This window comes from Eulemur rufifrons, chromosome 5 (genome assembly GCF_041146395.1).
Source record: "Eulemur rufifrons isolate Redbay chromosome 5, OSU_ERuf_1, whole genome shotgun sequence".
Taxonomy (NCBI): domain Eukaryota; kingdom Metazoa; phylum Chordata; class Mammalia; order Primates; family Lemuridae; genus Eulemur; species Eulemur rufifrons.
Genome location: NC_090987.1, coordinates 5,815,547 through 5,830,227, shown reverse-complemented (window position 1 = coordinate 5,830,227; position 14,681 = coordinate 5,815,547). Strand labels below are relative to the sequence as shown.

At 37.6% G+C, this 14,681-nt stretch overlaps 1 protein-coding gene across 1 annotated transcript in view; it reads left to right on the top strand.

The window, feature by feature from the left end:
- Nucleotides 1-5,754, top strand: part of SOCS6 (suppressor of cytokine signaling 6) — a 33,963-nt gene extending 28,209 nt beyond the window's left edge. Inside the window, exon 2 of the mRNA XM_069467874.1 lies at nt 3,520-5,754. Within this exon, the coding sequence (XP_069323975.1) occupies nt 3,645-5,252 (1,608 nt within the window). The 5' untranslated portion in view covers nt 3,520-3,644 and the 3' untranslated portion in view covers nt 5,253-5,754. The remainder of the gene's footprint in view (nt 1-3,519) is intronic.
- The last annotated feature ends 8,927 nt before the right edge of the window (nt 5,755-14,681 follow it).

The following is a 14,681-nucleotide window of genomic DNA, read 5'->3' as shown; positions in this document are numbered from 1 at the left end:
GCGCTTGTGACTGTTTGAATTGCTGGCTGTGCTAGCTGTCTAGCTACTTTCTTTGTGAAATACCACTTTTACTTAAAAGAACAATTAACCAGACATACACTATGGTTATTCATCTTGGGTTTAGTAGATATTTCCTCATAAGTGATCAAAATGAGCCTGCCAGTTCAATTAAAACAATTGGTAATATTGTTGCCAAAGATAAAATTCAAAGTTTCAAGCAAAAATTGCAATTGTGAAAAACTTGTATCTACCATTATTGGTTTAACTACTTCTCAGTGCTTAAAATGCTTTTCTAATGAGATCAGTGGTGATATTCACAAACATGATTTTTTGATGTTATATAATGATATAATGAATACATGAGGTTGAAGAATCATGCATGGATAAAAGATTCATTCAAAATGCAAGATAGGCCAATGGATTTCAATGTTATGGAGTAAAAAAAAATTCTTGATATAGTTTCAGATTTCACAGTACAATTTAACTTTTGATTTTTTGAGGTGGGTCTTGTTATGTTGCCCAGACTGGTCTTGAACTCCCAGCCTCAAGTTATCCTCTCACCTCAGCTTCCCAAGTAGCTGGAATTAGAGCCATTCACCACCACACCTGGCTAATACAATTTAACTTTTAAGAAGCTATCACTCATTCAGTTTTGGTATAGTGTCAAAGAAAAATACCCATAATTATATGAAAAGGTTATTCAATAAAATATATTCTTCCCTTTTTCAACTATGTAGGAGGTTGGATTTTCTCCTTCACTTTAACTAAAACAACATACAGTAGTTCCCCTGTCCACAGTTTCAGTTACCCACGGTCAGCATGGTCTGAAAACAGGTGAGTACAATACAATAGATATTTTTGAGAGAGAGAGAGAGAGACACCATATTTGCATAACTTTTATTCCAGCATATTGTATAGTTGTTTCATTTTATTATTAGTTATTGTTAATCTCTTGCTGTGCCTAATTTATAAATTAAACTTTACCGTAGGTATGTATGTATAGGAAAAAACAGTATACTATACCTAGGGTTCAGTGCTGTCTGCCTTTCTGGGGGTCTTGGAATGTATCCCCTGTGGATAAGGGATGGGGGCTGCTGTACTGTAACGGATTCAAATGCAAAGCAAACATGAGAGTCCAGCTGGCTTCTCTAATGTAAAGTGATGCCACTTCTTTCATTGATTTTTATTGTTTGCAAAAATAGAGTTCAAATTCTGGATCTGCTGTTTCCTATTAGCAAATTATTTAACATCCTTGGGGAAATTCTTATCTCTCTGAGACTCAATTTCTTCATTTGTAAAATGGGGATAATAAAGCTGTTTTGTTTGCTGAAGGTTAAGTAGTTGTTTGGTCTTTTTAGTTTTTTCATTGGGTGTTGTGATGACTGACAGGCATGACTACCTCAAGTCCTTACTTAAAAAAGGCTAAAATTATTTGAAGATGTTATTTTCTGCCCATATGGATAAAGTATTCTTTAAATGTCTAAAACTTTTCCCCTTAAAACCTTTATACACACTTTCAAATGTATGTGTAAACTTAAAGTTTTACAATTAAAAAGCAGTAAAACTAATTCAGAACATTTACTGAGGCATGAGACAGATGGTAATCCTATAAAAAGATGGCATATATTTTTGAATGTGCAAACAGAAAAACAGATACTCTTAAAAATTTCAGAGTAATCTTTGCCTAGAAAATGAAGGGGAGAGATAAAAGACCATATGGCCTAATAGAACTTTTTATAGTTTCTAATGTCTGTGATTGAATTTTATTTCTTTAATATTAGTATTGATGAATAGTTTGTAAATATGGATCAGTAGTTGAAAAAGGAATAATTTTTAAGTAGGTAATTCCCAAATATTTTATTGTGGTTGCCAGTCTCTTGTTTTCTGAGCTATGGATGTAGTAGTGGGAAGCAGAACCATTAGAACCCCAAATTTAGTGGGGCTAATTTAAATGTGAATACCTAATACCTTGGAATCAGTTACTGACTCTGCTATCAAGGCAGTTACACACATTATGCTTGAGTAGAAAATGTGGTATTTAGTGAGTTCATCTAATATACAACTCAGTTTAATATTTAAAGGAACTGGTGTTGCAAATATTTTAAGTATTTTATTTTTTACAACTTGTTCAAAAACAGTACATGACAGTAGACTTTTAAAAATCGTTTCTTTTATAGATGTGATATTGCTGATCCTCTGCTAGGTTGTCTGAGTGGTTTTTAGTAAGAATGATCTCACGCAGATTCCATCTACTCACCAACCAAATCCTATCTGTAACTAAACGTAGGCATTTGTTGCATTTTTCTCTCTTCTTATATTACAATTTATCCATTCATATTTCTGTCTCTCCTACTGGATTAGGAAACCATAAGTAATTTATTAATCTGCATATCATCATACAGGGCTGGTCACATAGTAGGGACAGTAAATGCAGAGTGAATTAATGAACATGATCAGAGTTGGAGCTGTAGTCTTTCATCAGGAAACTGGGTGGTGCTAAACTGCTGGGTCGGGAGGTCAGAATCTTGCTCTCGGTTTTATTGGCGTTTATTAGTCAAGCTAATCATCTTGTTATGGCATTATAATCTGATGGTTGCAGAAAAGGCAGAACATGGCCATAGAGGAAATAAACCATTATGCAGAGTTTAAACAGAATGTCTTTGTAAAGCAGTATACAGTGATCATTTAAGGTGACTTAGGGAACCGAGATTTTTTCATATGAAATGACTTTCAGAAGTCTTTAGAGAATTGAAATCCTATCATTCTGATGATGGAACAACGTACCAAAAAAGTTTAGGAAATATATTTCTGGATACAGAAGTAAAAATTTGCCATGGGAAATTACAAAAAAGAAGAGTAAGAAATAATAATTCTGGAAATATGCTTCATAATCTTTCATCCTGTAAGCATTTGTCTTCTCCATACTGTGTGCTCAGTACTGGGAATGTGAAGGTGAATGAGCCCTAGTCTCAAAGAACTCACCTACACATTTCTAGACAGTTTATCACAGATTATGGTGTTCTTTTTATTTATTTTTACAGATGTTTAAGTATTTTAAAATGTTTATAAGCTGTTAAGGAATTGACTAGAGTTGTTATTCTCCCATTTCCATGGAGAGCCGCCTTTATGGAGGGTCTTGCTGGGACACAGACTGTGGAAGGGCAGAGCGGGAGCAGAGTGAGCGCTGAAGGTGTGTGTGGGTCTGTGTAAAGTGCAGTTGGGGGGGACGCGAACACTGGCCCATATAGTAAGGATTCTACATAAAAAGCAGATGCAAAAAGAAAGGAAGGTAGACTAGGGCGTGTTCTTTAAGCATTATCAAATATTTGCCAAATGCTCATTGTGTAGTAGGCAGTGACCTACTCTGCTGAGTGAAAAAGAAAGAAATCCTTGTCCTAACAGAGCTGACGCTCTTAAGAAAAGTCTCGGGCATTCTTGTTCAGAAGCTAAAGGATTAAAATTGAGTAAAATAAAACTTCTCTGGAAATATTTTTTAATACGACTTTTTTTTCTTTTTAGAAAATGGCTCCAAAAGTTAAATGAAGCTGGAAAAATACGTAGATGCAGCATCGCAGCCTCTCCAGATGTTTGGGGATAATATTCCAGAGAGAGGTTGATCCCCTTGGATTAGGTAACTAGTCATAATGAAGAAAATTAGTCTTAAAACCTTCCGGAAATCTTTTAACTTGAATAAAAGTAAAGAAGAAACTGATTTCATGGTAGTACAACAACCATCACTAGCCAGTGACTTTGGAAAAGATGATTCCTTATTTGGTAGCTGCTACGGTAAAGATATGGCCAGCTGTGATATCAACAATGAAGATGAAAAAGGTGGCAAAACCAGATCAAAAAGTGAGAGCCTGATGGGTACGTTAAAAAGGAGGCTTTCTGCGAAACAGAAGCCGAAAGGTAAGGCCAGCACGCCCTCTGGGAGCTCTGCCGATGAGGATACCTTCTCCTCCTCCTCAGCACCAATAGTCTTTAAAGATGTGAGAGCTCAGAGGCCGATAAGGTCCACTTCCCTCCGCAGTCATCACTATAGTCCCACACCCTGGCCTCTTCGACCTACAAACTCTGAGGAGACGTGCATCAAGATGGAGGTGAGAGTCAAAGCCTTGGTTCACTCTTCTAGTCCGAGTCCCGCACTGAATGGTGTTCGGAAAGATTTTCACGACCTTCAGTCTGAGACTGCGTGCCAGGAGCAGGCTAATTCACTGAAGAGTTCAGCTTCTCAGAATGGAGACCTGCATCTCCACCTGGATGAACATGTGCCTGTAGTTATTGGACTTATGCCTCAGGACTACATTCAGTATACCGTGCCTTTAGATGAGGGGATGTATCCTCTGGAAGGATCGCGTAGCTATTGTCTGGACAGTTCTTCTCCCATGGAAGTCTCTGCGGTTCCTCCTCAAGTGGGAGGGCGCTCTTTCCCTGAAGATGAGAATCAGGTAGACCAGGACCTAGTTGTGGCCCCAGAGATCTTTGTGGAGCAGCCGGTGAATGGCTTGTTGATTGCCACCACAGGAGTCATGTTGCAGAGCCCCAGAGCGGGTCACGATGATGTTCCTCCACTCTCACCATTGCTACCTCCAATGCAGAATAATCAAATCCAAAGGAACTTCGGTGGACTCACTGGCACAGACGTCCACGTGGCTGAAAGTATGCGCTGTCATTTGAATTTTGATCCTAACTCCGCTCCTGGGGTTGCAAGAGTTTATGACTCAGTGCAAAGTAGTGGTCCCATGGTTGTGACAAGCCTTACAGAGGAGCTGAAAAAACTTGCAAAACAAGGATGGTACTGGGGACCAATCACACGCTGGGAGGCTGAGGGGAAGCTAGCAAATGTGCCAGATGGTTCTTTTCTTGTTCGGGACAGTTCTGATGACCGTTATCTTTTAAGCTTGAGCTTTCGCTCCCATGGTAAAACACTTCACACTAGAATCGAGCACTCAAATGGTAGGTTTAGCTTTTATGAACAACCAGATGTGGAAGGGCATACATCCATAGTCGACCTAATTGAACATTCAATCAGGGACTCTGAAAATGGAGCTTTTTGTTATTCAAGGTCTCGGCTGCCTGGATCTGCAACTTACCCTGTCAGACTGACCAACCCAGTGTCCCGGTTCATGCAGGTGCGTTCTTTGCAGTACCTGTGTCGTTTTGTTATACGTCAGTATACCAGAATAGACTTAATTCAGAAACTGCCTTTGCCAAACAAAATGAAGGATTATTTACAGGAGAAGCACTACTGAAAGATTGAGAACCCTGCATCTTGCACTTTGGGAATAAGAAAAAGAGATTGAAATACAGTTTACAAACTTTCATTGCCATCAAAATCTTTTGCTGCCATAACTCTTTCAGTTTTATGTGTAAAAGAATCATTAATTTGTTTAGGGGCGGGGAAGTGTCAGCAAGGTGTCTTGGGTTTATTTTGGTTCTTTAAAAAGGGAAGTCTTGAGGTTTTAGAAGTGTGAATTATCTTTCATCAATGTGCAGAATCACAATGTGAATTATCAAATTCTCCTTAACGCCCCCTCCCCCCCCAGTCCTTTGCTGCTATCCACTGTGATTTTTATGCATTAAAAGCACATTTCATGTGTATTAAACCCTAAGTAAAGTTGAATGAAACTTAGAGTGAAAATTGCTATGTCTTTTTAAATGGCCCATTTTCAAAAGATAGTGTTGAGTAAACATACCTATGTGATAAAACAGAATTTACGTATACACTGAAAATGATTTTTTTAAATTCCTACTTTAAACAGATTTATTTAGAATTGTGAATTGACATAATCTTGGATAATAAAATGCAGATCTGCAACATATCTTTTACAATGCTCTTTTCTAAATTATTTCTAAGGTTGTGCTCATTTTTTTGGTTGTGAAAAGTTGAATTTTTCTGTTGCCTTCATTTTCATCTTTTGGTTTGTCTATTTTAATAAATGGCCTTACATTTTAAAATTGTAAAGAAATGTATACCACCGATTTAGAAATTGTTGCCTTTTCTGTCATTAAACTCGGGTACAAATTGGCATAACATATAAAGACCTATGGAACTAGAACTATTATTAAAGAAATATTAGATGATCGTAGTTTCCTGTGATAGCATTTTTTTGTCTTCTTTATACTTTCCTTTGCTAAAATGTTTTATCTGTGACTTATTTAGTATAGTAAACATTTTCTTGGGTGAACTTGATTATACAACTAATTTTCATAAATGGACTGGATTCTCTTGCAACATTGAAGTTTATATAAAGTTTTAAATTGATTTGACTAGAAAGGAATCATTGTTTTAAAGTTAGATTTATATTTTTCTTTTACATGGTCACGATTAAATGTACTGGGTTTGACCACTCCTTCCCCTCACTTTAAACAACTCTCAATGACTTTAGTTAAAACACTGTGGAAATTGTGGAGCAGTTTTTCTCACAGGGTGAAAAAAATATTAAAACTGTTATCAGAAATATGGAAGTCTTATTGCCTACCATATATACTGCCATTTACAAGTATATTTTTTTGTTTCTTTTTTAATTTAGCTAAGTCTTAAGTAATTTGGCATCACTATTTTATCTCTGAGTTAGTTGTGGGGGGAGGATGTTATGCCCAAATATTTTTAGTTATTTTGAAATGTGTAGTGTTTATTCATTTCACAATTCTGCAACTTATGTCGTATTTGGGGATTGCCCTGTCCAGAAGATGTTTCCAGCTACACAACTTTAAAGAAAATGGTTCCATCTCAGATGAAACATGTAATTTGAGGTGTTTCTTCCTTTGTCATTTAAATTTTTCCTGTCTCTTACCCACTTTAAACACTAGGGTAAAGGTCTTAGGGCAGACTTACTCCTTTGTCATTCAGACATGTCTGTATCTCACTTTTTTCTCTATTTGTTTTTTAGGGTCAGAACTGAGATATTACCAAGAAAAGGCACAGTGCCATGATATCATGGTGTTATGATATTTTAACTTAAAGGGGGAAAGGTACTTAATTTTGGTGGAATGTTGATTGTACCTTGTTACAAAGACTCCTTTTTCATTTTCTGAGATGTTTTCACCTAATAAGATGGAATATGGAGTATACTGTAATAATATAATTTAAGTATTCACTATAAGCTATTTGGATTAAGAACTATTACAGAGTTGTAAGCTTGTTATCAAATTAATGCAAGACATTTAAACTATTTTTTTGCAAAACTATTTATTTTTAAACAACTTAAAATATATCTAGGGTGAGTTAAAAGTCCCTGTGCATCTATATTAGATGGCAGGTATTGTCACAGAGTCACTGTGTATTAATAATAAATGTTGAAGTGGAGCATTTACATGTCCTCTTCGTGAGATCATGGTGCACAGAGGTCTTTGGACTGCCCTGACCTGTCTTATGTGGACATAACCTGTTCCCCGCATTTTCTCTTGATGCCATGTGGTTAAGATCCACCCATTTAGTGTCAAGATTATTCTGATTTTCATCTAAATGTTTTAAAATTGTGTTTTGTGTTTTAATGGAGGGCAAGTCTTGATACTGTTCTAATTCAGAAAACCAATTTTTGATGTGCTTTTATATATTCCTTATATATAATCCTTTAAAGTGGGATATGCCCTGTTCTTATCTAACTTGAAATCGTTAGATTCTGATAGTGTAATGATAAAAATGAAAATATTTGCCAAAAAACTGAATTTACAAGCAGAAAAGTATATTGCCAAAAAATTAAATTTACCAGCAGAAAGATGTATTGCAAAATTTCTTCTTTTGTGTAGAAAGGTATCCATTTGGCATAGGTAGCACAACATAATGTGAAAGATCGGCTTTATATGAAACTAAAACAGTCTCGTTAAAAGTGGAAAGGGGGATAAAAGAGAACTCTTCATCCTGTAGTTTGGTCTAGATACAATTTGGTTAAATTTTTTGATCCTATTGAAAAGTAACTTACAGATGATAGGGACACAACTTGTAAGTGATTTTAAATATGTGCTTCTAAAAATCGGAGCTCAAGGCAAGAAAAAGAAAACAGGAAAGCTGCATCCATTTGCCATAATAAGTGAATCAGAATTGTTTTTTTATCAAATATTTCATCACAAAACATGGAGGCCAGAAACTATTTTTAGGCTTCCTAGGACACTATTATGCAGTTTATGAACAACGAGAAAGCTATGAAAGTACTTGAAATATCTCACTCTTTCTCTTTCTAAGGAAAACTCTTTCTACTTGGTGCAATAATCTGAAAATTTAGAAGGTCAAAATATTATATCACAGGAAATGATCATAGAACTAAAAATAGGTTTTAAGGAAACCAGCTACACAGGGCAACCATCTTGCTGTTGAAGAAAATCACGTGCCAAAAGACTATAAATAATTGGCATATAGGAAATAAAACGTAAAGTATACATTATAATTTCTGAGCCAGTATTATTTAAACAGGATAAAAATTACTAAAATCTTACATAGGTTTATGCAATGTCTCTGCCAGTGCTAAATATCTTTGTAAACAGTGCTTTCGGAAATGCCAATTTTAATTTCTGTACATTTCACATCGTATATGAGAGCAATTGCTTCATGAATGATTCAAAATAATATATTTCATTTAAATTTGAATTGCTTTTCATCAATGTGAAGTCTTAAATTGAAAATGAAATCACACTACCAGCAATAGACAGTTTTGTTGAATACGCTAATAAGGAACAATAGCCAGTTCCATAAATAACTTTAAAATTCTAAAAGTGTTGGTACGCTAGTAATCACAAATTGGGTTTGTTTTAATACTTTTTTAATCCTGTAAAGAAGGTTTTTTATAAACATCCTTTTTATTAATCAACCATAACATGGCAAAATGCGTAGTTGCTATTTCTGAAAAGTGATCCAAACTCTACATCCAGAGATGATGAAAAATTCTTATAGAATTTTGTAATGAGTATACATGTTGGGTTAAAGAAATTTCATAGTTGTTGGAGTGCCATGAAATTAATACTTGCAATTCAGATTGCTGTAGTTTACACTTTTTCTGTATGTTTCAAATCAGGTGTGTATCATTTGTACTGAGAACACCACAGAACGAATTATCCAAAGTCCATTGATTTTAATGTGTTTTGGTTTGTAAACAAATTATAGTAATTTCTTGCACATTTTTGGAAATTAATTGTAGAAGAATTTATGTATCTGCTTCTAGATACAGTGTGTAAATAAAAATTTCATTCACAAGATCTGCCTTGTAGTCTATTTAATACCCTGGGTGCAGTGTCTGATTTTAATTAGTATGGGGTTAACTAGATAATTTTTGGGTGCCCATGAACGGGGCAGAGGCTGGAGGGTGGGAGCCAGTAAATTTTAGTAAAAAGGGAAAAGTAGAATCATGTCACTAATGGAAGATTAGTCAAGCAAATTAGGAGTCAGCCAGTGATGCTAATATACTAACGAGTGTGGGTGACCATGAGCATGAGAGCAGACCTGCTGCTGTGATGACAGATAATTCGCTGAAAACCAAACTCGGAACTTCCATGAGTTTTCATTGTGCTCACCATCGCCAGTTTCCTTTACTCCCTACCTTTCCCCCCACCTTTAAATTCCTAACTTTTTTTTTTTTTTTTTTTTTTTGCTTTACACGTTTTACTTCTGCTCAAATTTCTGGATCAAAAATAGATTAACCTTTATTTCAGTTGAATTTAGCTTTTTCTTATCTGCTGTTTTGGCCTTCAGTCTATAATTTTTTTCTTTCAAATCTTTAGCTTCATTTAAAATTCATGATTTTTTTAAACTTTCATTTAATTCTTCTAACTTTTATATTTCAAGTTCCAGTTTTAAGGGTAACTATTGAACTGTCTTTTTAACAAAATTTGATTTTGTTTTTCCTCCTCTTTTTTCATGAATTGTCTTGCTGATAGGTTTATAGCTGTTTTGGCATTTGCTGCTTGGGCCAACTCCCCTCCCCTCAACCCCAGAATTTTCCACAGGCCTTCATCTGTGTGATTTCACAGTTGCATGTGGTCTTTGTCTCCCAGGTCATGTGTTTGTTTATGGTTTATGACATTACATAATTCGGTCCTAGTAGAAAGATGTGAGGGCATAAAGTGCCTTTTGCAAGTTAAGATTTGATTATAGAAGTCAAATCCATAGACTTGTGAGTGCCCCAGGCCTGACACTGGCAAAGAACCAATAGCAGTGAGCATCTGAAGGAGCAGCTATCTTGGAGCACAACCACGTTACTACTTTTGCACCAGGCTGCATTTTTCCCGACATAATAGCAGGCAGTTTCACCAACACTTCTGCAAGAGTCTTAGGAGAGTCCTCCTGGGAAAGGCTCCCTCAGATTGTAAAAGCCAAAGAGAGGCTGGCTAGAGCAGGGATTATTTTAATGGGTTTGTGAACAGGGCCAATGCCTTACCTAGAGATAATTTTGGGCTGTCAAATCCTATCCTTGGTAACTTTGGCTTGCAGATAGGATAAATCTTAAATTGAAAAGGAAGACTCAACTTTTTTTTGATCATGAGCTATGGATTTCCTCACACCAAGAAAGTCCGAGAAGGCACAGATCTGTGTATGAGGTGGTTTTGCTGATCTCTAACTTTGTACCAAGGGTCTAATAGGGTGGCATCCAGGGACATTAGAACTTAATTATACCAGCCTGCATATTAACTTCATACAACAGTGACTTGAGTAATCATGACTGAGCCGCTCATATAGACTGAATGAAAATTATTGCATTTGTCTGCCTTTATTCAATCTCTCCCATCCCCCCCACCAAACACTCAAATACTCATTCTTCAAGGTTAATTCAAGCCTTATCTCATGTCTTCTCTCATCCCAAATCAAGTTGTAACTTTTCCTTGAAACTCTTACTGTTATAAGCCTGAGAAAGAAGAAAGAGAGCGAAGATAAGCCTGTTTTGCAGTTTTTGCTGGAAACGGAGAGGAATGTGTTCAAGGGTCCTTACAAGGATATACGTCCTTTACAAGGACATTTTAATTGTAAAGATGACAGAATGGCACATGACACTGTTTAGTTTCTTTCTCTTTCACACCCCGTCAGTCTTTTCAGCTTTTACACAGAACTGTTGCTGTGCTTCATATATACTTCCCCTCCAAATTTCTCAGTAGAGACTCTTTAACTATCACTTAATTCTGAATCAACAAAGCTTGTGCAAAAGAGAAGACCTAGGCGATGTAATACCCAGTCAGGGCATTAGTCTTTTTGGTCACTTTGTTAAATAAGATTTTAGAGCTTCACTGTGGGTAGGAGACTATGAGATCTAATGGAAGATACCAGCTTAATACAAGAAACAGCTTTTATACATATTACTTAAAACAGCTGGTTTGTGAGATATTGAGTGTCTCACCTTTAGGTGTCTGTATAACAAAGAACCTGGATGTGGTCCTCTGGGATTTCTACAGGTGGGGAGCTAGAAAAGGTGACTTGTAAAAATCTTTCCAACTTAAAATTTCTGAAAAGATTTCTAAGACAAAACCTAAATAGGTAAAAAGAATAAAAGATTTGGGGTGGGGGGGGAATGGCCAAACTAGTAACATGGTTGCAACAACCTGCATCCACTATGAGTCCGTCAGTTTGGTTTGCCTGTTTCATTTTAAGTTCCAGGGATAAGAAGCTCAAGCGATGATGCGACCAGGCAGTACATGCAGAACTTCTCCAGCTTTGTTTAAGTACACCATTGACTTGTTGCCTACGACATAAGCAAGAGTATTCCTACAGACTCAGCCAGACAGCTGGATCAGGCACAGTCCAAAATGGGCCACTTGATGACTCAGAAGCTGCTCCTGAGCCTTGAGCTTGGTCTCCAGGTCTAGTCAGAGCTGAGGGGCTCTAGTTCTACAGAGAAAAGCCAAGATACTCAAACAGCAGTTTCAAGATTCCCTGACCTCCTTGACAATCTAATGAATTCTGTTTCTCTCAAGCTCATTTATCATCCAAATGAAGTGCAATAGACTGAATGCTTATGTCCCTCCAAAATTTGAAAGTTGAAATCCTAACCCCCAAGGTCATCATCTTAGTATACTTCCTAAGGTGAAGGCCTTTGGAAAGTGATGCCCTCATGAATGAGATTACTGCCCTTATAAAAGAGGCCTCAGAGAACTCGCTGGCCCCTGGAAAAGGTGTCATCTATGAACCACGAAGTGGGCCTTCACCGGATACCAAATTTGCTGGTGCCTTGATCTTGGACTTCCCAGTCTCCAGAACCCTGAGAAATTTCTATTGTTTGTAAGTCACCCACTTTATGGCATTTTGTTACAGCAGCCCAAATGGACTAAGACACAAATCTTCACTTACAAAAAGTGGAAATATATGTAAAATTGTGCACATAAAACAATAGCGCAAACTTCTGTTCAAAGAAAAACACGAATAAGAAGGCTACTATTGCTTATTGGAAAAAGAAAAAAATGGTAGGTCAGTTTTTAACATCTAATCATTTTTACTTACGTTTACTGTGGCAATAGATGTTCAAAGTGATGACTAACAAATGAAGTCATAGATACCATAATTTGTCTGACTGTAATGGGTGTGGTGTACACTGCTAGTTGTTTGTTTAGGTGACATCACTTCTCTATGTCATCTTCATTAAGAAAATTTGTTTACAGGAATGGCAATGTGCCCAGCTAAAAGAACTACAAGTCACCAGACTCTCTTGCAGCTTAAGGTGGCTGTGAGACATGGTTCAGGCAAGATATACATTTATTGGGGTTTTTGGAAATGGGCTGCAAGTCCTGATAGAGCCACTTATCCATCCTCCTTCATTTGTTTTCTCCTCTGCTCCTGGATTGCTAACATCATTCTCAGACGTTCGGCAGTTACACATGAAGGCAGGTGAAGCTGAAAGGTAAAATGAGCCTGGCCCTGGAGCAGTGGCATCAGACTCTGAAATAACCACCCCCGTACTTTCTACAGTGTGGCTAATGAGCCTGTTTAAGCAGTGTCAAAGTTTCTGTTAGCTTTCAGCTAAATCAATCCCAACTAGAGAGTGCAGGTCAAGAAGCATCAAAATTTCCCAAGATTCTTAGGGTTTTATTCATATCAAGTTGTTTCCATTATTTTCAGATGAAGGAGAGCTTCAGAGAGATGCGCTTGTTGACTTCCTGCTTCACCACGACAAGCCTGCCACACTAGGAGGAAGACAGTTGGGGGTCCTGTCATTTTGGTGACAGTCAAACCTCATCAAACTTCTCTTCAAAGGTAAGCTATTGAATACACTATTTTACTGAATCCATTAAAAACAAACAAATGGCCGTGATAATGATTCCAGAACGCTACCTATCTTCCTATCAAAGAAACTATTCTGGAATTAGGACACAGAATTGATTGTATTGTATATCGCCTGTTTACAGTGTCATCTCATGCCATTCTCCAACTATTTAGAGCAAACAAAATACAAATTTCAGTGTAAATGCAAGGAAAATCAGAGAAACAATGATTTAAAAGGGGGAATCCAAGTATTTCAGATGATGCATTCCAGCTACCAACGAACCTATACTGACTGTGTTTTAAACAGAAAACTTACAGTCCAAGCACCTTTCAGCATTCAGAGCCTAGAAAGGGACCTGTTCACATCTGATTCCTAGAATTAGAACTATTACCCCTTTAATTGTGCATCCCTCATCATTAAAATCATTAGTATGAACGGCCCCCCACCTCCTGCACTAGGCGGTTGTAAGAAGCAAAGTGATGCCAGTGCCCTTTCTTTCTACCTCACTTCCTCAGGTTGCACAGTTTTGTGGGACTTTTCTGGGTAAACTTCAAAGCAATTTAAATAGACCTGTTGCATCCACTCAAGCACAAGAGCCGACCACCTTTCAAAAACAGCGTGACAAAGTTCAGAACTCCATTCTTCCATCCTAGATGCGTCACTTTCCTGATGGTGAGTTTGCCGGAGTCCGTTCCTACGACTGCTGGCAGGCAATGAGTTCCGTGGAGCAGAAGGGGGAAAAAGAAAAAGAATTTGTTAGTTGTGACAGACACTTTGGTTAGGCATTATTCATCCCCTCTTCCCTTGCCCACTTCTTATGGTAGATGCTGAAAAAGCAAGATGCTCACTTTTCCAGCCACCCTTGCAGGCCAGAGAGGCCACGAGACTTGGTTCTGCCCAGATAGGTGTGAGGTTGAGAGACTTGTGGGAAAGACTTTTGTTCCTGTATAAGCGGAGACAGGCATGGGAGGAGAGCTTTCTCCTGCCATCGTGGCAGTCCCTCTGCTGCTGCACGTGTACGAGGCCGTGTAAAGACTTGCTGTCTAGGAGTGTGGCAACCACGTGGCGACCATGAATCATCACACCTCAGCACACAAACTAAACATGCTACAGATGTCAGCGTGGAAGGAAAGAAGGAACAAGGCATCAAGCCACCTCCCAATCTGAGAGCATCTGCCTCTAAACATCTTACTACGTAGACGTGAAATGTACTTTCTTAACAGGTAGGTTGTGCCACCCAGCTCTAGTCTCCCGCAGTCTTCCAGAACACATACGCAGATAAGAAGTGGGACGTACGAAATCACAGGGTTCTGCAAATACAACACAAAAGAAACTGAAGAACACTGCAAATCTGTGAATAACCAGTCTAAAACTCAGTGTGTTAGTCCTTGCAAATATTTACCTGGCAGAGTAAGAGCCAGCTGGGACAACTCCAGGGTTCCTCAGCCTCTGGGCCACTTTTAAATGAATGCCAGACTTCTCTGGAAGGAATTTCAAAATGTC